Source organism: Urocitellus parryii, chromosome 5 (assembly GCF_045843805.1).
Source record: "Urocitellus parryii isolate mUroPar1 chromosome 5, mUroPar1.hap1, whole genome shotgun sequence".
Taxonomy (NCBI): Eukaryota; Metazoa; Chordata; class Mammalia; order Rodentia; family Sciuridae; genus Urocitellus; species Urocitellus parryii.
In genome coordinates, this window is record NC_135535.1 from 202,526,415 (window position 1) to 202,549,311 (window position 22,897).

The 22,897-nt window shown below is 48.2% G+C and overlaps 1 protein-coding gene across 17 annotated transcripts in view; it reads left to right on the forward strand.

Annotated features, from left to right (window-relative positions):
• Positions 1–2,272: 2,272 nt before the first annotated feature.
• The window catches only part of Tacc2 (transforming acidic coiled-coil containing protein 2), a 186,110-nt gene continuing 165,485 nt past the window's right edge, over positions 2,273–22,897 (forward strand). For 13 of the 17 annotated variants that reach the window (XM_026384264.2, XM_026384270.2, XM_026384267.2 and 10 more), the window contains exons 1-2: positions 2,273–2,370; positions 20,764–20,861. In XM_026384264.2, coding sequence (XP_026240049.2) covers positions 20,829–20,861 — 33 coding nt within the window. In that variant the 5' untranslated portion in view covers positions 2,273–2,370; positions 20,764–20,828. Of the gene's footprint in view, positions 2,371–15,523; positions 16,234–20,647; positions 20,862–22,897 lie in introns of those variants that run through there. The other 4 variants (XM_026384278.2, XM_077799168.1, XM_026384266.2 and 1 more) reach the window with 3 other exon arrangements.

The window sequence follows — 22,897 nt, forward strand, 5'->3', positions numbered from 1 at the left end:
TGAAGGATCAAAGCTGCACTTAGGCCACGGCCATGTGGGGTCAGCACTTTGCCAGGTAAACAGAGTCTCTTGCGGGTTTCCATGAGCACTGGGGAACCGCACCGTTGCTGATGGGCTTTGGAACACAGGCTGGTGATTCTAATGTAGCTAAAATTTTGTTGATGTCTTAAAGTAATTTCCTCCCAGTCTTATGTGTTGATCCTAGGGGATGACTGGGGGGAAAAATGATCCTGGATAAATAAATTGGGAACAGAAGTTAGATGTGCTTGGGGCTGTGGAGGAAGCCCAAAGGCCCAGACTGCTGCGCCAGGTGACTCCAACACACTGAGCCTGTACAAAAAGAGGGGGCCGCAAAGGTGAGGCCTACGCAATGGCCGCAGACACAGGCCCCCCGACAGGCACTCCCTTAACCTCTGTGCTTGCTTCTAGGGAAACCCGGACTTCATTTGTATGAGTGCTGAATCACACAAGAACTTCGGAAGAAAAAAGTTACAAATTGGGATCACTCTGCATCTCTCTCTCTCTCTCTCTCTCTCTCTCTCTCTCTCTCTCTCTCTTTTGGGAGGGAGCAGGGGGTGCTGGGGATTGAACTCAGGGGTACTCAACCACCGAACCACATCCCCAGCCCTCTTTTGTATTTTATTTAGACACAGGGTCTCACTGAGTTGCTTAGCGCCTCGCTTTTACTGAGGCTGGCTTTGAACTCACGATCCTGCTGTCTTAGTCTCCCAAGCCACTGGGATTACAGGCATGTGCCACCATGCAGGGCTTGCATGATTCTCTTGTTGATAAAGACTTTCTGTTTTCAGAGGGTTTTTATAAACATCATCACGTTCAGCTCATCTTGAGCCTGTGACGTAGGCAGGGCGTGGGGTAATTCTCACTTTATCCTCATGAACTTGAGGTGCGTAGCAGGTATGCTAAATCACTGCTAGAAGGTAGGCAATCAGGAATAAAAGGGTGGCCTTCAGACTCCTCCTTCAACAGTCTCAGGGCCTTCGGAACCACAGGGCTTTAATTATTGCAAAACTCTTAACGAAGTTTATTCAGCCAAAACTCTTAAATAGGGGGGAAAAAACAAAGTCATGGTTGGTTGACTTCAACACTCTGAATACTGGAATCATTTTCAAAACTGAATGTATCTAATGAAAATGAGATTACTTTTTAAATTTTCTTTGAAAAATTATTAACATTTACTTGTGATAAAATTCCTAAACTAGAAAGGGAAATGTGAGAGGAGGCAGTCTTTCCCTGCCCCAGTGCTGCGGCTGCCACTAGTTTCTTGAAGGAATTTCCAGAATCCTTTATATATTATAGGACAGTATATTTTTTGGTTTAGATCGTAGACTTATACACCCAACGTGAGGAAGCATGTGCACATCAATTTATACCCTCCTTTTTAAAGTATGATGGCATATTGTACACACGATCCTGTGCCTTATTTTTTTTTTTCACTTAATGACGTGTCTTGGAGAATATTTTAGAGTGTTTTTGTTTGGTTTGGTTGGTACCAGGGATTGAACCCAGGAGCACTTTACCCCCGAGCCACATCCCCAGCCCTTTTTATTTTTTATTTTGACACAGGGTTCCTTAGTTGCTGAGGGCCTTCCTAAAATTGCTGAGGCTGGCCTTGAACTTGTGATTACAGGTGAGCGTGTGTCACCATGCCCTGCTTTGGGAGAGTTTTCATGTTGGTACACGAAGACCTCATAACCTTTCTAATGGTTGCACCTTTAATTCTCTGAAGACTGAGGGAATTTGGGGAACTTGCTATTCAGGACTGGTCTAGCAGTATCTACTCACTGTGCCTTTGGCAAGGAAGCATATTGACATTGTCAAAAACAGCAATTTGATATTATGAGGTCCATTGTAGATGACAATGCCCTGTCTCATTTGATCAAAGCACTTTTAATTTAATTCTTTTTCTTTTTTCCTTTTCTTTTCTTTTCTTTTTTTTTTTTTTAAGACTGCTTTGCTTTGCCCCAGCCACAAGAGAGTACTGCTGTGAGTGCATTGCATTCTAGCCCAAGGTGGCTGATCCTGGCTTCCTCACCCGTGCGCTCAGGGGGAGCAAAGCAGAGAGCTGGGGCTGGTGGTACCTGCACACTGCCTGCCTCCTGCTGCAGGCCTCCCCCCACCCCAGCAGGCCTCAGAGCCTTCTGGAAAGCTGCCTCCTGGCCTGGGTCACATTGCTTCCACGCCACTGCCTCGCAGGCCAGTGTTCCCAGCCTTAAGCCAATGCACATTTATAGAACAATCGCATGTGATCCTGGGGAAGGCGGACAGTGGGCAGAGGGCAGTGCTGAAAAGTGGTGACCTCAGGACAGAGGCCTCTCCTGCTTGCCGCTCTCCGGGCTAAGAGGATACTGGGTAAGTCGGTCTCAGGTTGATGGCTTCATTCCTTTGGGCAATGTGTGGCTTTAGACTGTGTTGGCTCCGAGAGTAGAAAGACACACACATTTTCTATTTTCCCTTATAAAGCGAAATTAAAGGCACATCTGTGCTTCTCTCCTTCCCACCACCTCATCACCTCCTAAGCCAAATGAACTACTTTTTTTCCCTAAATACACTATTAGTTGCTCTTTCCTAATACGTTAGTAGCAGAACAGGGCCCCGTTAATCTCAGCCTTGATCTCTTCATTGTAAAATGAGGGGCTGACCTGGATGATGACTGAAATCTCATCTGGACTCTGTGATGATTCTGCTCATTCTCAGTTGTATTTTCAAGTGTTTGTGATTTTTGCAAAATGAAAATTCAAGAGAGTTCTTAAGACCCTAATAGGCCAAGACTTTGCACTGATATTTACACACATGATTGTGTTGACCTTGAGCTGTTTGCACATGTATTTCTCTAGACTCTCACAGGCATCTTTTCAGAACTGTGTCTGAGGTGTGGCTGCCAGTTTGAGCTGCCTTGTGATCTCAGTAGGACTGTTTATAACGGACTCCGCGTCCGTTATAACTGAGTCATCAGGTCAAAGCTGAAATTAGGCAGGACTCTGAGCTTCAGGACAAAGTCTCGAGGTTCAGTTAAACACAGTGGAGCATGTGTATGCATGGTGTGTGTGTGTGTGTGTGTGTGTGTGTGTGTACGCTTCACTCTGTTTTTTACCATGTCTCATAAAACAGAAGTTCGTGAACTGAAATTGCCTGCCCACTTACATCACTATAGTCTGCTGTGTAACATCGGCACAGTGTGTGCAGAGCTAAAGCTCCCAGCTCAGCTTCTGCTTCCAAATCAGTCCACAGCCCCTTCCAGTGAACACCTGTCGGCTATTTCGGGGTTCTCCTGTTCTCAGGTCTCTAGCTGACAGTGCCCCCTGCTTCCCTCAGCTTCCTCGGGCACAGGCAAGCTCAGGAAATACCTTCTTACCTGTTTTTTTTGGTAAATGTTGTACCCAGACTTTCAGGTTTTTCTGTCTAGTGGCTCTGTTTATCTGAGGGAACTTGGAAAATTCTAAAAACTGTTGCTGCTACCTCCCCAGAATTCCATTTGTTGAGCTCCATGCTGTGCACAGATCCTGGCTTCCGCAGGGTGACTCTGAGGGGGAGATGGGGGTCTGGCCCAAGCAAAGGGATGGCCAGGGAGGGGACAATAAAAGAGACTTTGAGAACAAGGACTCTAAAGGGCTTGGTGAGTGTGGATGGAAATCAAGGCTGGGCACGGGGTACACGCCTGTAATCCCAGCAGCTCAGGAGGCTGAGACAGGAGGATTGTGAGTTCAAAGCCAGTATCAGCGATGGTGAGGCGCTAAGCAACTCAATGAGATGCTGTGTGTAAATAAAATTCAAAATAGGGCTGAGGATGTGGCTCAGTGGCCAAGTGTCCCTGAGTTCGATCCCTGGTATCAAAAAAAGAAAAGAAAAGAAAAAAGAAAATCAAGGGAGAACCCCAGGTAACCATCACTTTACCTGACGGGGAAACACTAAATGACCTCATGCACCTAACGTCCAGGCCCCAGGACCGAGGGGGTGCTTATGTTCCACATGGACACAGCTCCTGCCCTGGTGGAGCTCCTGGTCCAGTGAGAGGCAGATACACACAGGCAGCCACTATGAGGTATAGAATCACCATGATGGTGCCTGGCCAGAGGACTGAAAGGACCAGGTCCTCTAAACAGAAATGGGAAAGGCAAAGAGCCGGGCACAGAGGCGCACGCCTGTAATTTCAGCTGCTCAATAGGCTGATGCAGGAGGATCGAGAGTTCAAAGCCAGCCTGAGGCGCTAAGGAACTCAGGGAGCCCCTGTCTCTAAATGAAAGACAAAATAGGGCTGGGGATGTGGCTCAGTGGCTGAGTGCCTTTGAGGTCAATCCCACCCCCACCCCCCCAAAAAAAAGAAAGAAAGAAAAGGGAAAGGAAAGAGAAGAGTCGGCTTGCGGGGAAAGTGGCAGTTTATATTTCAAGAGGTCGAGTCGTGTGAGTCCTGTCAGCAGAGCCATCTCCTGGAGAGGGACTCCTGTCCCCTCCTGTCCCCTCCTGGGAGAGCAGTAAGGATCTGTGAGAGCCTGTGGGCGTTCCAAGGAGAAGAGCAGGCTGGGAGACCAAGTCCTGACCTCAGAAGGTGGCTGCCCTGAGAGGGAGGGAGGAGCCGTGGGAGGAGGAGGGAGAGCAGGACTGGGGGCACCTGGTTCAGACAGCCCTTAGCAGAGGGGACTAGAGGAGGGGTGGGATGACAGTGATGGATCCTGCTGAGTGACTGAGAGAGGACAAGGACGGAGACAAAGCCAGGATCTAGGGTCATGGACAACTTTTGAGTGTGGTTTCACTCAATGACAATTTGGTCACAAGAAACAGAAACCCACTCAGAAAAGGGAGGGGTGGGTTGTTGAACAGGCGCCGTCCTGGCCGCACCAGCTCTTTTGCCCTGGCTCCCAGCAGCCACTCGCCTCCTTCTGATCTGAGGATGGACTGGCCTCCTCTGCTGGTCTCCTCGTCCTGTCCACCCCTAAATTTAGTATGCATGGGCACAGGCTTCTCCGCCACGGATCTTCACCCCATTCTGCATGGCTTTGTGAGGAGGGTCCTTCCTGATTGAGTTTCAGGATCTCTATCAAATATTGAGAGAAAATCTGATCAGCCTAGCTTAAGCCGGAATCCAGACCTAGTCCAATTAGCAGTCTCCAGAGTGGTTTGCATGGTAAGCCAAGGCCACGGTCAACAGGGGGTGATGGAGGGAGGGGGAGGTGGAAGGGGTGAGGGATGAGCAGTTTTTGGAGTCAAAAACCAAGGCAGGCCTTCAAAAATTGCTGCCCCCAAACAGGAGGTCCTACCCAACCCCAAATGTAGGGCATGGAGACCAAGACATGGGGTGGTGAGGCAGCAGGAGAGCAACTAGACGCTGCCCAGTGAGGAGTAACAGGAAGACCACTCTTTGTGGACTCGTCTGCATCCTTAGCAGGTCACTGGACAATCCACTGTGCCCTTGTCCTTGGGTTCTTAATTCATCTGTGTGTAGAAGAGGGGGTGAACAATGTGGCTTGATTATCCCAGTCTGCAGAGGCAAATTTGCTCCTGCTTTTGTCTGCTGAATTGCCTGTGTATAGCTGGAAAAACACAGAACAGTCGCCCCTTGCCAATGCTTCAGAGATGTTATTAATAATGGTGTTTAAAATCGACACAGTGGAGAGAGTGGCTGTGGTGAGTGAAGACTCTGAGTTTGTGACCTAAAAAGGGGAAATTCTCTCTGCACTCAAGTCAGGGAACAGCCTCAGCAGAGCTCGGTGCCAGAATTGGTGCCAAAGAACCGCAAGATTAAACCTAGCAACTCGGCTGCTGTTGTCCAAGCAAAGAGAGTCAGTTCTCTGGAGCCAAACCACCTACGTCTGCACAAAGATCAGGAGCAACCGATACTGCTTGTGTCCCAGCATTCAGGGGCTCCAAAGAAATATCAGGGCTCTACCAAGGACTGGCCCTTTTAAGAGTGGTTCCTTTGCTATTTACTATTGAGTTGCAAGACTGGGCCATGAAATCTGCATTTCTTTCTGGGTGTGCTCATATATATATATGAGTTTTGAAAAGTAAGGATGTCTGTGAAGCTGGGTAGGCCATTTCTAAGTGGGACCAAGATTTCCATTTTGAGGGCACTTAATTTTGCAGTTAAATCTCTGGGAACTTAAGAAACATGGCTGTGTGTTCACTTTTGGTTGTTCAGAAAACTGTTCCTGGGACTAGACTTCTGCTGAAACTGGTAATGAGATTCTAGGTAGAATCTGACGCAGTGATTTTGTGTCTCATATTTCGTAGCAAACAGATGAGCCAACCAATCCTTGAACACTGGTTTGTCACAAGATCATTATCTCATGTGTTCTCTGAAGAGCACCTGGTGACATATTCTCTGCACTGCCTGGTGGAAGGCTCACTGTCCGGCATTTGTCAGAGTGCCTTCCCAATGCCAGCTTGCTTTACTGCCCCAAGGGATGTCAACATTTTGCAAATGTCTTATCTTCACTTAGCATAAACAAAGAGATTTCAGTTGATGCTCTTGATCAACAGATGCCAACCTTGGAGAAGCAGTTAGACAGAGAAGGAACAAAGCCTGGGAGTGACCAGTCCTTACTGCCAGAGTTTCTGTTGGGTGGACAGATCCCAGCAGTCTGGAACTGAGTTTTCCTTTAGGAACTGGGTTCACATATGGCAAGATAAGCCCTTAGGCCCAAGTTCTAGAAGTGAGGAGTAGTGATCAAACACACGGTACTAGGAACCAACCAACATGGATGGAAAGAAAGGGCGGAGCTAGGAGTGGGGAGGCAACACTTGAACTTGAATGATCTGTTGGAGACTCTTGGGCCCCAAGTTTCACGCCCAACAGGGAAATTCAGTTTAGAAAATGCAAATCGAAACTAGCTTACTTGGGCCTGGGGTTGTGGCTCAGTGGCAGACGCTGGCCTAACAGGTGTGAGGCACTGGGTTCCATCCTCAGCACCACATAAAAGTAAATAAATAAAATAAAAGTATTGTGTCTATCTACAACTAAAACAAAAACAAAACTAGCTTACTTTAGTAGCTTGAATCATTGAAAGATTGTCTTGATGTCTGCTTAGGAAGGGATGACCTAATTCCAAATCCTACTTTGATGGGCCAGAGACTGACATGGCCAGAAGTGACTCGGGGGGGTCCTCGTCACAAACAAGGGAAGGACTTCTTTTCCACCCTTCTACCCTCTTTCTTTTCTTCTTAAAACTTTCATTATGAACTTTGCAAGCATACACAAAAGTAGAGAGAATATTATAAACAGCCTCATGTACCCATTACTGGTTTCAACCATGATCTACATATGAGCGATCTATTTATTTTTATTTTTGGGGTACTGGGGTTTGAACCCAGAGGTACTCAACCACTGAGCCACACCCCCAGCCCTCTTTTGTATTTTATTTAGAGACAGGGTCTTGCTGAGTTGTTTACACCCTCACTAAGTTGCTGAGGCTTTGAACTTGTGATCCTCCTGCCTCAGCTTCCTGAGTCGCTGGGGTTACAGGCATGCACCACGGTGCCTGGCTAGATGCATTTTTAACTTTGTTATACCGAGTAATGTTATACATTGAACTTCCATCCTTCCCCTCTCACCTTTGATTTAGTCTTAGATGTGTATTTACATATTTAAAAATCCTCAACATCAGTCGTTTTGCTAAAGATTTTGCAGTCATCACTTGATTGGATGAAATATATCTAATAGATTTTTCATATAGGTGCAGAATTCAGCAAGTTATGTTGAAAATTGTTTTCTCTAGATTTTGTATATGAAGAACCGCTCGACTGGATATTTTCAGGTTTTGTTTGTGTGTTGAGACGGGGTTGCTATGTTTGCCCAGACTGGCCTCTAACTTGTGATCCTCCTGCTTCACCTTTCAGGCATCTGGAATTACAGGAATGCACCCATGTAAAGAGGTTTGTGTTTGTTTGTTTTGCAGCCTGGGGATTAAACCCAGACCTCTCTGGGGCTAGGCATGCACTTGATCACTGAGCTACACCCCCATTCCCTTAAAACTTAAAAGTGTTCCCACTGATATCTTACTTCATGCATTTTTTTAAAAATATGATGCCAGTTTGATTCTTTTGACTTTGTAAGTTATTTGATCTATTTATCTAGAGATCTTTTATCTTCCAACTTTGAAATCTAATACTTGTGCTCTGATGTGTCTCAGAATTCCTTGTCCTGGGTTCCTTTCCTTAGGCACCCAGCGAGATTCACTGGGTAGATTCAGGTGCTGTATTTGTCTATTTCTGGAAAGTTCCTTCAGTTGAAGCTCTAGCTATCCTGCTTCTTTGTCTTCGCCTCAGGCTCTCCAACAGTGGGAATATGATTCCTTGATTCCTTCTTTCCTGCCTCTCTTGTTTTTATACTTTCCAGTTACTTCCGAATGTTGTTTCTCGTTCCCTTCCCCGTTTCCCTGATTTCCTTCAGTGCCTTGAGTCTGTTCCTCCCCGGGTACCATGTGATGGGTTTACCTCTGAGATAGGTTTGTCTTTTTCTCCTGAGTTCCACCAACAACCTTCTCATCCCTCCCTGATTGGGGTCCATCTCTATGTGCATCTTTAATTCCTGATTCAAGGTGCTTCCCTGTGCCCACGTGAGGATCCTGAATTCTGACAGGAGAGCTGACTTAAGATCTTGCTGTGCTTTCCAGCGGCACAGGGGTGTGAGGAGGGTTTCCCTGGGTGATGTGTGTGACATGCTGTTCCCTCTCTGTGCCGATAGGCAGCCTTCCTCTGGTCCACTTCTGCAGCCCTGGAGTCTCCTAAGATCCTGGTTCAATAGCGCTCCTTCTGTCTTTGCAACCGAAGTCATGTGTGTGTGCCCAGGTGTCAGGAGAGTTTCACTTCACGGCTTTCTTTCTTCGTTAAGGACTAAATTTTCTGGGTTTTTTTTCCCCTTCCCCAGTGACCACCCTGCTGCTCTAGGGTGCTTCTGCTGGTTTTTGCCTTTTTTTCTCCCTCAGAATCCACACATTTTGAAGACCATGACCTTGAGTTGTGCCTGTCCCTTTAATTCCCCTGTGCTGTGGAATTCCTTCCGCCCAGGCCTTGCTCAGACCTGCTCAGGCACCTTTGGGGGGCTTTTCTGATTTAGGGTGGGCTTGTTCTGACCCTAACTCCTTCAAGCCGGACTCCATGCAGCGGCTCCCTCTGCCTTTCCACAGGTCTTCCCAGGAGCTGGGTCGCCCATTTTCCCTACAAATATCTGCAAGGGGTAGGAGCCAGGTATTAGGAATGGTGCTGGGAGATTTTCTGACTTTGCTCTTTTTATTTAATGATGATGAAAAAGTTTGTGTCTATTTATTTTCTCATTGTTTTATATCACGTTGGGAGCTAACTTTAAAACATGCAAATATGATGAGGATATTGTTCTTGCTGGCACCGTGGTGCACACCTGTCACCCCAGTGACTCGGGAAGATGAGGCAGGAGGATCACAAGTTCAAGGCCAGCCTCAGCAACTCAGAGAGGCCTGTCACAAAATAGAAAATGAAAAGGGTGGGGGTGTGGCTCAGTAGTGAAGCACTTCTAGGTTTATCCCCCAGCCTCCCCAAACAAATGATGTTGTTCTTATTCTTTCCGGGGTCAAGTATAGACTAGCCAAAGTTCTGTTTAACAAAAGTCCTGCTTATTTAGGACTTTTAAATTACATAATAACCAGTATTGAAAGGAAAGCGAGGCACCGGGAGATGGGAGACTAGGCAGAGACCAGAGTTCGTTGTCAGAGCTGAAAATAAAGGCCATCTCTCCACAGATGGCGAGAGGCAATACAGGCTTGGGGCTCCGGACTTTTATGGGGAGGCTCAGGGATTAGAGCCAGGCAGGTCCTAATGGGGTGGTTAAGGGTGGGGTTGGTATGAGGGAGTGGGGAGCCCTTCTCAGAAATGCCCTTGAGCAGAAAAGTGAAATTTTTTTCTTAAGATGGCAGCTGTCACTTAAGGTGGCCATCGAGGTGCTAAATATCACTTGTCAGGATAAATTTACAATAAACTTATAAGAGGATTAGAGGTTTTAAAACTTTTTTTCCTTTTTAAACAATAAAATGACCCAAAGTTAGCAAAAACACCCAAAGCCTAGGACTTGTGGAGTCCTAGGACATCATGTAGAGAGCACATACCTTCAGCTTCCCGGATTGGCTCTAGGGTGGTCTCGTGGGTAGCTGTGACCGGAGTCACTGGCCCTGCTGTGACCCTCACTCTCAGGTGCCCACTTGTCACCCTCACTCCATGCTGCCGCCACCCTGGGCTTAGCTCGTGGTGCCCAATGATGTTGATCCTGTATTTGATTTCTAAAAGCGACAGCACAGTTCAGCCTCAGGATTCTAATCAATGTCTGGATTTTTTTGTGGGTTACAACAGCTTGTTTTCATAAGAAATATGGTTTCTGCTAATCTCATCTGCAGAGAAGGGCGGTGTGGAAACTGTGAGTAAGGGAACTGTATACTTGAAGGTATCGAGTATCTGTTTTAGCAGGAGAAAAAAGGCCCTCTACTGAAAATCAAGATGTGGTTTCACACTTCGGTTTGGGGCTAGGGGCTCTGCGTGGCTTAGGACACATTTGGCTCTCCCAGACAGACGCTCAGGGACCTGTCCTCAGAGGTTTCAGTCTGGCACACGCTAAGATGACACTGGTGCCATCAGCCAAGGGCCTTGCTTGTCAACTGCCATGGGAACAGCGGTGAGGGGTTGACAGGTTCTCCAGTCCCCCTCACTTGGCATCCTTTGCTCCCTCTTCCCGGTGGCCAGCCAGGGTTGGATGTGGCCTGGTGTGAAGGGAAGTGAAATGGGCCCTCTGGGGAATTCTGAGCAGTTAGCTTTTGCTGCATAACAAACGACCCCAAAACGTGGTGGTTTAAATAAGAACCATTTACTTAGCTTGGATTCTGTGGGTTGGCACTTTGAGTGGGGCTTAGCTCTCCTCTGGGTGGTTCTGTTGGTCTGAGCTGGGAACCCTCATGTGTCTTTGGTCAGCTGTGGGGTGCTAGCTGTCAGCCACCACTAATCAGCCATGAAGAGGAGGGATCCTGCTGACTTGGTGTAGTCCCAGAACAAGGCAAATTCATGTTGGGCCTGTGCCTATTCAAAGGTTATGGATCATAAATGCAAGCAGATTGTCCCTTGCTGGTTTTCAAGCTTCACCACCGACTATTTCCCCAGCACCTGCCCAAGTGGTATCATCATTGTTCGGAGCCTGGGAGAATAACACAGAATCGTAGGTAGGATCTAGTGTATATGTTTGTTTTCTGGTTTTGGTGCTGGGGTGTGAACCCAGGGCCTTGTGCATGCAAGGCAAGCACTCTACCAACTGAGCTATACCCCTAGCCTCCAGGATCTAGTGTATGAAGCATTAGAAAAAGCTTTGAAGTTATCCAACAGAACCCTCTCCAGATGGGATGCCAGCCTCACCAGGAGGTAGTGAGTTTCCTACTGCCAGAAAGTATTCAAGTAGACCTAGAGATTCCACCACCATCCCAGGTTCTACTTTAGAGGCTTACGACTCGGCAAGCAACACTGCTGATGGTACGCCGTGGCTTTCTGCAAAGAACCAGATTCCAGCTGATGAGCTAAGCTTTGAGGCCTGTCTCAAACCTCCTAGGACCTGGTTGCTCAGATCTCCCACTAAAAGGCAGTACAGGACTTCTGAGCTGAGATACCCTGCCACCAGAGGCCTCTCTGCCCCCTGACCCCCCTGCCCCCTGTGTGCCTGTTCACCAGCCCTCTGCCTGCTCCCTGCCCCAACTGCTTGTGCTAACTCAGTCCTGGCCCATTTCTGATCCTGCCAGTCTGAGCTTGCCCCTGAGTCCATTTCTCATTCTCAATTCCTGCTTCATTAACCCATGGCAGGCTAGGGTGACCCTGCCCACTTCACCCTGCAATGCCCACAACCATCCAGACAGAAACGGCTCTTAATAAGAACATAAGGCGTGCATCTGTAAAACTGGGAGACAACTGGTGCCCACTGCAGCTATTAAATATGACAGTTAGTCATGGGACATGTTCTCGATATGTTACTGTTAAATTTTTTAAAAAGGCAAGTTCAACAAGAGCACGCATGTATGTGTGATCCCAGCTTTGCTTTTGTAGTTTTAACTTTGTAAATAGGATTACCCCAACATCAGTTGGGGTCTCCCTGTCCCTGAAGCCCTCCCCAAGGCTTCTCAGAATCCCCAGGGCTTATCCTTGCTGGCCTCTCTACCTTCAGGCTTTGCTTGCTCCTTCAGTCTCTGGTCTCTACTCCATGGACCCAGACATGAGTAAAGCTCAACTTCTACCTCCAGCTTCGACCCTAGCCCAGTCCCTGACAGAAACAAAGCCAGACGGACAAAGTGACCCTAGGGCATGTAGGAGGTTGGGAGCTGAGAAAGCTAACTGCCCAGCTCTCCTCACCCACGCAGACCCAATGGCCTGAGGCCTTTTGGTGTGTGGCTCAGGGCCTCAGCCAGGTAGGACACCTGCTTCTCATTGGAGCTGTTCTCTGAGAAGCCCCTCAGGGCCTTCAGGGGCTGGGGGGGGCTGAGGCCCTGTGTGGGGAGCAAGTCTGTGGGGGGCTGGCTCTGGCTCCAGCCTTTCCAGCAGAGGGTGGTCCGTCGGACTGGTCTCTGACCACCAGGTCCTGAGAGCAGGGAGTCTCTAGGTCTTCCCAGCCCAAATGTTCCACAGAACGGGACTTCAAAAATGTCCAGGGGCCTCAGAGACGGAGGGAGAGAAGAAAGCAGAAGGCAAGGGGAGAGGATGAGGGAAGAGCTGTCACTTCACTCAAACCCCGAAGGGCAGCCAGAAAGCAAGCCACAGGCTCTTAATAAGTCTCTTCCCCAGGCTACAGCTGTTTGTTGGTATTAAAACAGGAACATGATAACAGAGCTATAAGTAGCTCCTTGCTCCACCCTGCAAGGTAGGGAGCTGAGCTCCGGTCCCTGGAGGGAGAAGCCAAGGTCCCCTGCCTGCTGGGAAGGGGCGGCTCTGTGGCAGTCGCAGCTGGCTTGGGTTGTAGGGTAGGTCAGCCCCAGAGAGGCTGGCCAGGCGTAGCCATGGAACCTGCCCCCAACACGGCACCTTGGCCCCACTCCCTGGGGCCCAGGCAGGAGTGGACAGATACTTCTGATCTGAGCGGCTCTGCCCTTAGGGCTGCAGGGGCTGGGCCAGAGAGGCTGCCTGCTGGAACAGGCCCAGCTGTGGAAGCTGATTCTGGCCCATCCCCACGCCCCTGAGATGCTGGGTGAGTCCTTGCCACCCTCTCGTCCTGGGCTCCTCCTCTGTGAAAGGAAGTTTGGAAGGAGATGACCTTCAAGGTTTCTTCCCCTGACACCAAATGATCTCTACGATTCTATGCAGAAGAAATATCAGAAGGTATCAAACGTTGAAACAGGTTGCAGAATCACATTGGTTATACAGACACGTATATACATACAGCAATACTAGTATTTATTTTATTCTGCTGCCCTTCCTTGAACACTCAGAAAAATGAGAAATTATACCCCATTTGATTCAAATGTAGGATATGTCAAGATCATTGTATTGTCACGTGCCACTAATAAAAAAAAAAAAAAATTTTGAAACAGACACATTTTTAGCACATTACAAAATGGAGGAGGGATTTCTTTTTCTATAGAGAATAAAAATCAAATAGAAACCATGATTGATTACCTAACATATCAATAAACCCCCACAGATCATCACTAGGCTGCTCTCACAGGACAGTGTGGGGGACAGTAACCGGGCAAATTGCAACCCACCCCCAACCCCAGCCTGTTTTTTCATCTATGAGGGGGCACCTGCACTACCTCATCTCCAGAGACACCTGTCTTGATGATGTGACGCCAACACACCAGTGGAAAATAAATAAAATTTCTCTCAACTTTTTTTTTTTTTTTTTTTGCCATGCTGAAGACCAAACCCGGGCCTTGATCATGTTGGACAAGTGCTCTACCAGTGAGCCCCAGCCTGAAGACCAAACCCGGGCCTTGATCATGTTGGACAAGTGCTCTACCAGTGAGCCCCAGCCCCAGCCCACAACTGTCTTCTAAAATATGGAACAAATACATTTTATATTTGCATTTTTAAATTATATTAAGATTAGCTTAACATTGATTGGAGGAAAGAGTTCCATTTGACTGGAACTCTGGTCTGGAACTTCTGACCTGAGCTGCTCTGCCCTTAGGGCTGTGAGTTGGCTTGTCTATTTCTGGGGACAGTCCACTGCAGTGGCTATAGAGGGCTCTGGGGAGAACCGGACCCCGTGGCCAGAGTGGTGCAGTGTCCAGGCACTGTCCAGGGAACAACTAGGTAGAAGAAATCTTGGGGAGTCCATCCTTATTTGTGGCTTACCATCTTGAATTAATTAAAAGCCTACATCCTGGATTCTTTTTAAAGGGTCATTTCCCCCCCAGGGACTTAGAGTGACTAACTAAGTTAACATCTGATCCCCAACAACCCCACAGCGGGGGACTGGACTAGGAGGAGGTGTTGGGGGGAGCAAGTATTTCAGTGTAAGGTCCAGTCACAAGTTCCTAAAGCCAGTCAGGCATGGTGGTGCACACCTGTCATCCCAGTGGCTCTGGAAGCTGAGGCAGGAGGATCAGAGGATCGTGAGTTCAAAGCCAGCCTCAGCAAAAGTGAGACCCTGCCTCTAAATAAAATATAAAATAGGGCTGGGGCTCAGTGGTCAAGTGCCCCTGAGTTCAATCCCCAGTACTCCATCTCCCCCCCAAAAAGTTCCTGAAGCCACAGACTTTCCCCTCCTTGGGCCTATGCTATAAATTTTCTTAGTCAAACATTTTTTTTCTGCCAGGGCACAAATCAGTCAGCTGTGCTTTTATTGCAGATGAGACCCATTTCTAATTACTAGTGTCTGGATGCAGGATTTTACTGCAAAAATAAAGAGAGAGCATCAGAAGTTTTGTTTTAGGGAGAGACTAACCTCTTGGAGGCTCCAAAGACACCCACTGTCACAATGTAACAGTCTACAGTTTACTGAGCACTGAATCTAGCCTAAGAACTTTATAGAAATTAACTCACGGTAGCCATGTGAGGCAGGGATTATTATGATTCCCATTTCAGTGGAAGAAATGATTTACAGTAGAAGGGGTAGAGAGAGAAAAGGGGAGGGGAGGGGAGGGGAGGGGAGGGGAGGGGGGATAGTAGAGAATAGGACAGACAGCAGAATACATCAGACACTAGAAAGGCAATATGTCAATCAATGGAAGGGAAACTGATATGATACAGCAATTTGTATACGGGGTAAAAGCGGGAGTTCATAATCCACGTGAATCAACCGTGTAATATGATGTATTAAGAACTATGTAATGTTATGAACGACCAATTAAAAAAAAATGATTCCCATTTCAGAAATAACAAAACCGAACACAGAGAAGTGTAGTTATTTGCCAGAGTTTGTCCACCAAGGGAGCAGGCATTGGCATTCCCACTGCACCACCTGGCCACGGGGTCCGGTTCTCCTCATAGCCCTCTAGAGCCACTGCAGTGGGCTGTCCCAGAAATAGACAAGCCGACTCACATCCACGTGGGGAGCTGGCCAGCTGCATGATGCCGAGGTCAGAGGAAGCCAGCTTGGAGAGGGGGAGAGGTCTGCCGTGGAGATACCTGCAGACCATGGCACGTGGCAGAGATTGATGTTGGGGTCCAGTCCACAAGTCGCCATTGGAAAGGGGGTGGTGAGCACTCAGGAATCTCTGATGCCCTGCTTTTGGACCTGTCCCCTGTGCCTGGTCAGCATATCCCTCTAAGACACAGCCCCAGCCCTGCCTGGGAGCCAGAAGTCTGTGTATTCCTTTGCTCTTCCCATTGGCAGTGACAGTCTCTGGAGCCTAGTGGGGGACAACACAGTAGGACAGAGGTTGAAGGCAATGCCCAGGGTCCAGCAGTCATGGTGGCACTAGCGCTGTGTCCAGGGGCGGGAGGCACCACCAGTGATCCCAGCAGCCGCCACCGGGGCAGCAGTGGGAGCTGCCCAGGCAGGCCCCTCGTTGGCCAGGCCTTGGCAGTGGATCCAGCTGCCCGGAGGCCTCTGGTCCCTGCCTGGTCTGAGCCTGGTTCTTCAGGCTTCCCTCAGCGACAGCGACTGCCCCATATCTGCCCCTGAGCTTCTTTTCTGTTTGAGCTGGCCAGAGGAATTTCAGTTGTTTGTGCTCAAGAGCGTGATGGAAGGGTGGTGGTGCCTTCAGGCACCTTAGCTGAGAGCTGATTCTGCCTGCAGCTGACACCCGTCTCTGATTCCACACCCACCGTCCTCCTCGGGATCCTGTGAGTAACTGTATATCCTGTTTAGGGGATCAACTGCAGTTCTGGCAACTTGGGTGTCCTGGTCGGCTTGCCATCCAGATTCCTTTTTCCATGCCAATAAACAAGCAGCCTGGTTGAGAGAACAGCCCGTGTGCGGCCGCCCATGAGTTGGGTTAACGTGCGTTTTCAGTGCAGGTCTTCCCTCAGGATATCAATAAATAAGGTTTTGACTTGAATCCTCAGAGGTAGATGCCTTCTCTGGGCGACTAGCTTGTGTGTGCAGCAAGATTTTCCTGGGAAGGCTGGGGATATAACTCAGTTGGTAGAGTGCTTGCCTTGCATACATAAGGCCCTGGGTTCAATCCCCAGCACTACACACCACACACACACACACACACACACACACACACACACACACACACTCACATTTACCTGGGAAACAACCCCTCGTGTGATAGGAGAAAGGGGTAGGGGCTAGGAACAGAAAGTCCCACCCCCTTGGTGGGATGTGTGTCCTTTGGCCACGATCTGGTTCTGACCCTCATCTGCCAGAGCGTGACGATAGGTCTGACCTCATTGCCCCCATGGCTTTGCTACAAGGATTCCATGCAAACTGGAGCCCAGTACCAGGTGCCTGTGAGTCCTCAAGAAATGCTGGCTGCTCACAAAAGAACAGCCCAGAGGCAGTGACAGTAATGATAATAAATGCTGCTGGTAAGGAGCAGAGGCCTCTCAGGGGAGGTTCTGGAAGCCAGCAGGCGGGAGGGATCCCAGAGCTGACCCAGTCCCGGAACGCAGCCCTCCTGCCTCTATAAACCCCAACCACTTGAGGGATTTGTGCTGGCTGCAGAGCTGACCATGAGAACCTTCAGGGTGGACTGTGGAGCAAATGGACATCACAATGTGCCCCACCTTGTGAGTCCAGGTGTGCCTCTGGCTGGCCAGCTCCTTCCCCAAACCCTCTTCAGGAGCAAACCCCCAATCTGTACCTTCTGTTTTTCAGGGCTTTAGTCCCTGTTTGTCCCCGTGAAGACTTGCCTCTTCATTCCCAACTGGCTCACCCAAGATCTTTTGCTTCATTGGATTCTCTAATTTAGAAAACTTCTCTTGTGATTTTTAGGGGTGGAAGCAAACATTCTTTTTTCTCATCCGTCCAAACCTTAACCATACAGAAACCTCATGTTGATAAACACAGAAGAAATGTTTTCCAAACTTTTTTCGTCTAGTGGTGGAATCCTTTTTCCAAACAATATCTTAGGCAGAACCCCAAGATGTGAAACATGCTTTTAAAAATCAAGATGAAATTTACATAACATGAAATCAGCCATTCTGAAGTAAGCAACTGAGTGGCATTTAGTGCCCTTGCAACGCTGGGCAGCCGCCCTCTCCAGCTAGTTCTTTCATCAGGGCACAACATGACCTGCACAGGTACCCCTTAGGCAGTCACTCTCCTTCTCTCTGTCCCTGACCACTCTGGCTTCTCCTCTCTAGATTTTCTTATTCTGAATGTCGCATGTGAACAGAATCATGCACCCTGTGGCTTCAGATGGAGCATCTTTCCTGGACATAACGGTTTGTAGGTTCATCAGAGGGAGCCTGGATCGACACCTCACTGTGTTCTGTGTCTAGTAGTATTCCAAGGTGTGGCTAGGCAAGGTTGCACTAATCCACTCCTCTATTGAAAGGAACACTGCTTCTGCTTTCACAATCCACAGGGGGTGCCTCAAATACCTCCAAGGAGGCTCCCTGAAAATGCAAATTTGTTTCCCTTGGAGTGCTCCTACCTGGAGGCGAAGTCCAGGCTTCTGCAGAACTTTCCTTTACTGAAAAGCTCTGCCACGCCCCCCTTCTTTCTGGCTGCTTTCATGCCAAGGAGGGGCTTGTGGGCCATGGGGGAGGAATCCAGGGAAGCAGGCCGGGGGTTCAGGGAGGGTCTTGGGTGGGTGTGCTAACAAGGTCCCAGTGGGCGGGCTGCCTGCTGCCTTTTACAGCTTCCCTCTAGAAACTCCAGCCACACCTGGGTGCGCACGGTCCACCCTCCCCATCAACAGGTGCCAGGCTGCCGTCAGCGCCTTTCCACAAGTTTCTAGGCTCTCGGCGGAACTCGAGTGGAGTTTCCCCAGGTGCACACCAGCAGCCCGCTCAGTCTTTGACTCCTTCCTAGAAAGAGCGTAAGGGCCAGCCTGTGGTTCTGGGCCAGGACCGTCCCGCTGCTGGGTGCAGCCAATCAGATGCAGGGGCTGCTTAGTTAGCTAAGCCTCTTCTGAAAGGAGCCCCGCTGATGTAATAACCGGGAAAATCCTGTGTGAAAGGCCGGAGGGAAGGGCTGCGAAGCCAGATTCCATGTGGGCAGGAAGGCTTGTCTAATCTCCGGGCCGAGGCCCAGGTAGGAGGCTCAGCTGGTTGGTGCCGGTGCAGGGGTGGAGACAGGTTGTTTGCCCGGCTGCTTGAGGTGGCTCAGGACTTCGGCCCCTGAGCGCAAGAAGAGAAAGCCCAGGTGCTGGAAAGCAGATTCTGGAGGCAGCGTCCAAATTCCAGGCCGGCCCCAAAGGTAAGTGAGAAGGCAGAGCGTGGCCACCCCCTTCCTGGCGGGGAGCCCGGCTAGGTGCAGAGATTCCAGATGCAACCTGGCCTTCCCTCTGCGGATCTGAAGCTTACACTTCACCAGTTGTTCGCCATTCTTTCCAGTCTGTTCAGAAACCTAGTTCATAATCCCAGCTTGTGGGGAGGCTGAGGCAGGAGGATTGGGAGTTCAAAGCCAGCCTCAGCAATTTAGCAAGAACTTTTCTCTAAATAAAATACAAAAGGACTGGGGATGTGGTTCAGTGGTTGAGGGACCCTGGGTTCAATCCCTGGTTCCCAAAAGAAAAGGAAAAACAAACAAACAAAAAAAACACCCTAGTTCAAATACCCAGTTTTTAATAAAATTATTAAATTTATCTGGTGAATCAATGTCAAAATTAATATCACTTTGGATTATATGAAACTATCGTTTTGGACAGTTCAACTTGATGGATGCAGGGAACACTCAACATTTGGAAGAATCATCTTCCAAATGAATGGAAGAAATACACTGAAGTGACCAATTTTATTATTTTTTTGGGGGGGGGTACTGGGGATTGAACCCAGAGATACTTTACCACAGAGCTACTTCCCCAGTCCCTTTTATCTTTCATTTTAAGACAGGGTCTCACTAAATTGCTTAGGGCCTTGCTAGATTGCTGAGGCCACCTCCAACTTGTGAGCCTCCTGCCTCAGCCTCCCGAGTTGCTAGAATTGCAGTGGCATGTGCCACTGTGTCTGGAGATTGAATTTAAGTCACTGAAGATTTTTACATTCTATAAGTGAGCCTGAATTGTGTGTGTGTGTTCACAGCAAATGGCATGAATTTCATAAGGGATCATACCACTTCAATGAGTTAGGGGTGAGGGATTTGAAGACTGGGGTGACCTCGGTGGGGATTTTCTGTTGGAGGCATTTTACTTGGGCCTACTCACAACACTGATGTCTTATTTCCAGTGAATGTTTACTCTATATAGCTCACGTTAACTACTCTCTTGGTGTTGGTTGAATGAGTAAGAAAACCAATGGGCGAAATAATACCATAAAAGCCCTATTCCTGTGGGGGGAGAAATCTTGAATTAGAAGGCAAGAGGCTGAGTTCGATTTCCAGCTCTTCTCCTCCCCAACCTGGGTCTTTGGCAGGCCCCTTGCCTTCTCCAGCCTCAGTGTCCCTACTGGGTTGGACAGATGTCTCTAAGGCACCAGTCTCTGGTGTCTAAGTCTTCGTTAATTAAGTTTCTCCACCTGAGAAAAGTGGAGATGAGAGCTTGGTCCTGCTTGTGTGACAGCGAATCCGAGATGCCGGGGCATGACCTCAGTGTGTGGGAAGCATCAGCATCACAATGATCCTGAATAAACAACCCGGCTCCCCGTGTGAGCACCGGGAAGGACTCCAGCTGTCTTGGCAATTTTCCCTGATGATTTCCCAACGACTTATTTTCCTCAGCGAGGAAACCATTCTGCTTTCTTAAAAATGTGTGCAGAAGTGAAACTGATTTGGTGAAACAAGTGTTTAGAGTAAAATCTACGAAGACCATATGTTGTTGAGAGCAGTGGGTTTCACGCCTGCTAATGTTGGGCACCCAGCTCTGCTGTCGCCAGCAGTGAGAAACCCGTCTCGCAGAGTTTCCAAGCTGAACACAATTGGAAACAGCAAACACTCCATGAGCAATGCTTCTCCTGCCCTCGGCCCACAGGCCCTGTGTGGCTGTTTGTGTAGAGAGGCCTGCGTGTGCGCTTGGCATGGGCCAGACAGAACGAGCCTGCCCGCCTCCCTCCCAGCAGGTCTGCCAACCCCAGGGCGGGGAGGGCGAGGAGCTTGGGTGGCATACTGCAAAAGCAAACCTTCAAAAGTAATTTTCCATGATGTGACTGCAGAGATGAGCCTTTCACATCGTTTGGCTTTGGAGTTCGGAGAGAGGTGCAGACACAGAAAGCCTCGGCTCTCCTTCCATTCTGCACCTGTTGACACCCTCTCATCTCTTCCAGTCACCCCTGACAAAATTCCGAGGGACGTTCATTGGAAATAAGACATCTGGACTCCCCGAGTGACCATGGGCAACGAGAACAGCACCTCGGAGCGCCAGGTGGGTATGGGGAAGCTCCTCCTTAGAGTCGCACGGAGGCTCTCTTGACCTGGACCACGCTCCTCCCTGCTCCCCAACGCCTCCTCTGTGCCCAGGAAGGGCCAAGCAAAGCCCCGGCTCATGCCCAGACACACGCGGGCACTCACCTCACCGTGGAGGCTTGTTGATGGCATTTCAAATTCTCTCATTTTATAAGCCATGAACTTTAGTTTTCCGTTTTATTCTGAGCTTCTAAAATTGACATCATGAGAATTTGGCACACTACTGCCCAGACTGTGCCCACTCAACAACTTAACATGGTTTTAGTGGAGGAGGTTAAAATCTTCCCAACCTTCCCTTCAATAGAGCCATGGCCATTAAACACGATTTTAAAATCAATCTGCGTTGAGCAGATGAAATGCAAACTCTTGTTGTCAGAGTAGGCAAGGTTTCCACAATTGAGGAATGGGCTTTTAACTGCCGGATGTTGCCTAAGGCTGGGAATAGAATCTTTCCAAATTCTATCATGATCCATTTTTAGTCTGAGAATAGTAACAATGTCCTGGTGAGAAAAATCAGGGAGACACGCTTTCCCATTCCGCTCACATGGAGTGCAAATTTTGGATTAATGGTGTTGAGCTCTTTGAGAAAATCAGATCCCAAAGCCAACCTACTGCAATTTGTTTTTCCTCTGCCATTTTCTTCCCTACAATTTTCTTTTCTCAAGCAGGAAAACAGAAACTATCAAAAGAAAAGGTGGCAAAGTCCAGGGATTTTATGGTTAGGCAAGAAAAGATTGGTGTGGGTGTGAGACAATAGGGAGAGGTGGGTACTATGGCAAACAGGCCAGTTCTTGCCCAAAGCAGCTGAAATGAGTTCTTGTCAATTCCAGCTGATGGCTGCCACGTGGGATGACTCCTCCTTGTGGTGGGATGACACCTCCTTGTGCAGGGCCGTTTCTTTAAAATAAGCCAGAAGCCCCTATTTTTCTATGAAGTCTTAATTTTTTTTAAAATTACACTTTTTGCTTTGAGATAGTGGTAGATTTACGTGCAATTTTAAGCAATAATACAGAGAGATCCCATGTACCCTTTACACAGTTTCCCTTAAATATAACATCTTGCAAGACTATTACACAGTATCATAACATGATTCCTCTGAAAGCCCTTTTATAGCCACACCAGCTATCCTCTTGTCTCCCATTCTTGAACCTGGCAACCACTAATCTGTTCTCTACTTCTATTATTTTGTCATTTCAATAATGTTATATGAATAGAATTATACAATGTGTGACCTTTTAGGATATTTTGCATAATTCTCTTGAGAGTCATCCAAGTTGTATGTATTGCTGAACAGTATTCCACTGTATGGAGGTGCTGTAGTTCCTTGAATCATTCACCCATTGAAGCGAAACTGGGTCACTTCTCATAAAGTTGCTGTTTTCATTTCTCTGAGATAAATACCCAAGAGAGCAATTGCTGGGTCACATGATGGGTGCATGCTTAGTTTTATAAGGAACTGCTGGGCTTTCTCCCAGTCACTGTACCATTTTACATTCTCACCACCAACTTATGAGCAATCCAGTTTCCCTGCATCTTGACCATCATTGGGTGTTATCCCTATTTGATGCTGCTCGTCTCTTAGATGTGTTGTGTGATCTCATGATGGTTTTAATTTGCATTTCAATGATGGATAATGATGTTGAAAAAATTTCACATGCTTATTTGCCATCTGTAGACATGATTCTTTTTGTGTGTGTGTGGTGCTGGGGATTGAAATCAGGGCCTTGTGCATGTGAGGCAATCACTCTACCAACTAAGCTATATCCCCAGACCTAGAAATGGTTTCTTTTTCCAAAGCTTCAATTATCTGTGATCAACTACGACTTAAAGACATTAAATGGACAAATTCCAGAAATAATAATTTATAAGTCTTAAACCTTGTGCTGTTCTGAGTAGTATGATAAAATTTCACACCATCTGGTGCAGGATGTATATCATCCTTTGGTCCAGTGTATCCATGCTGTATATGCTATCCACCCGTTAGTCATTTAGTGG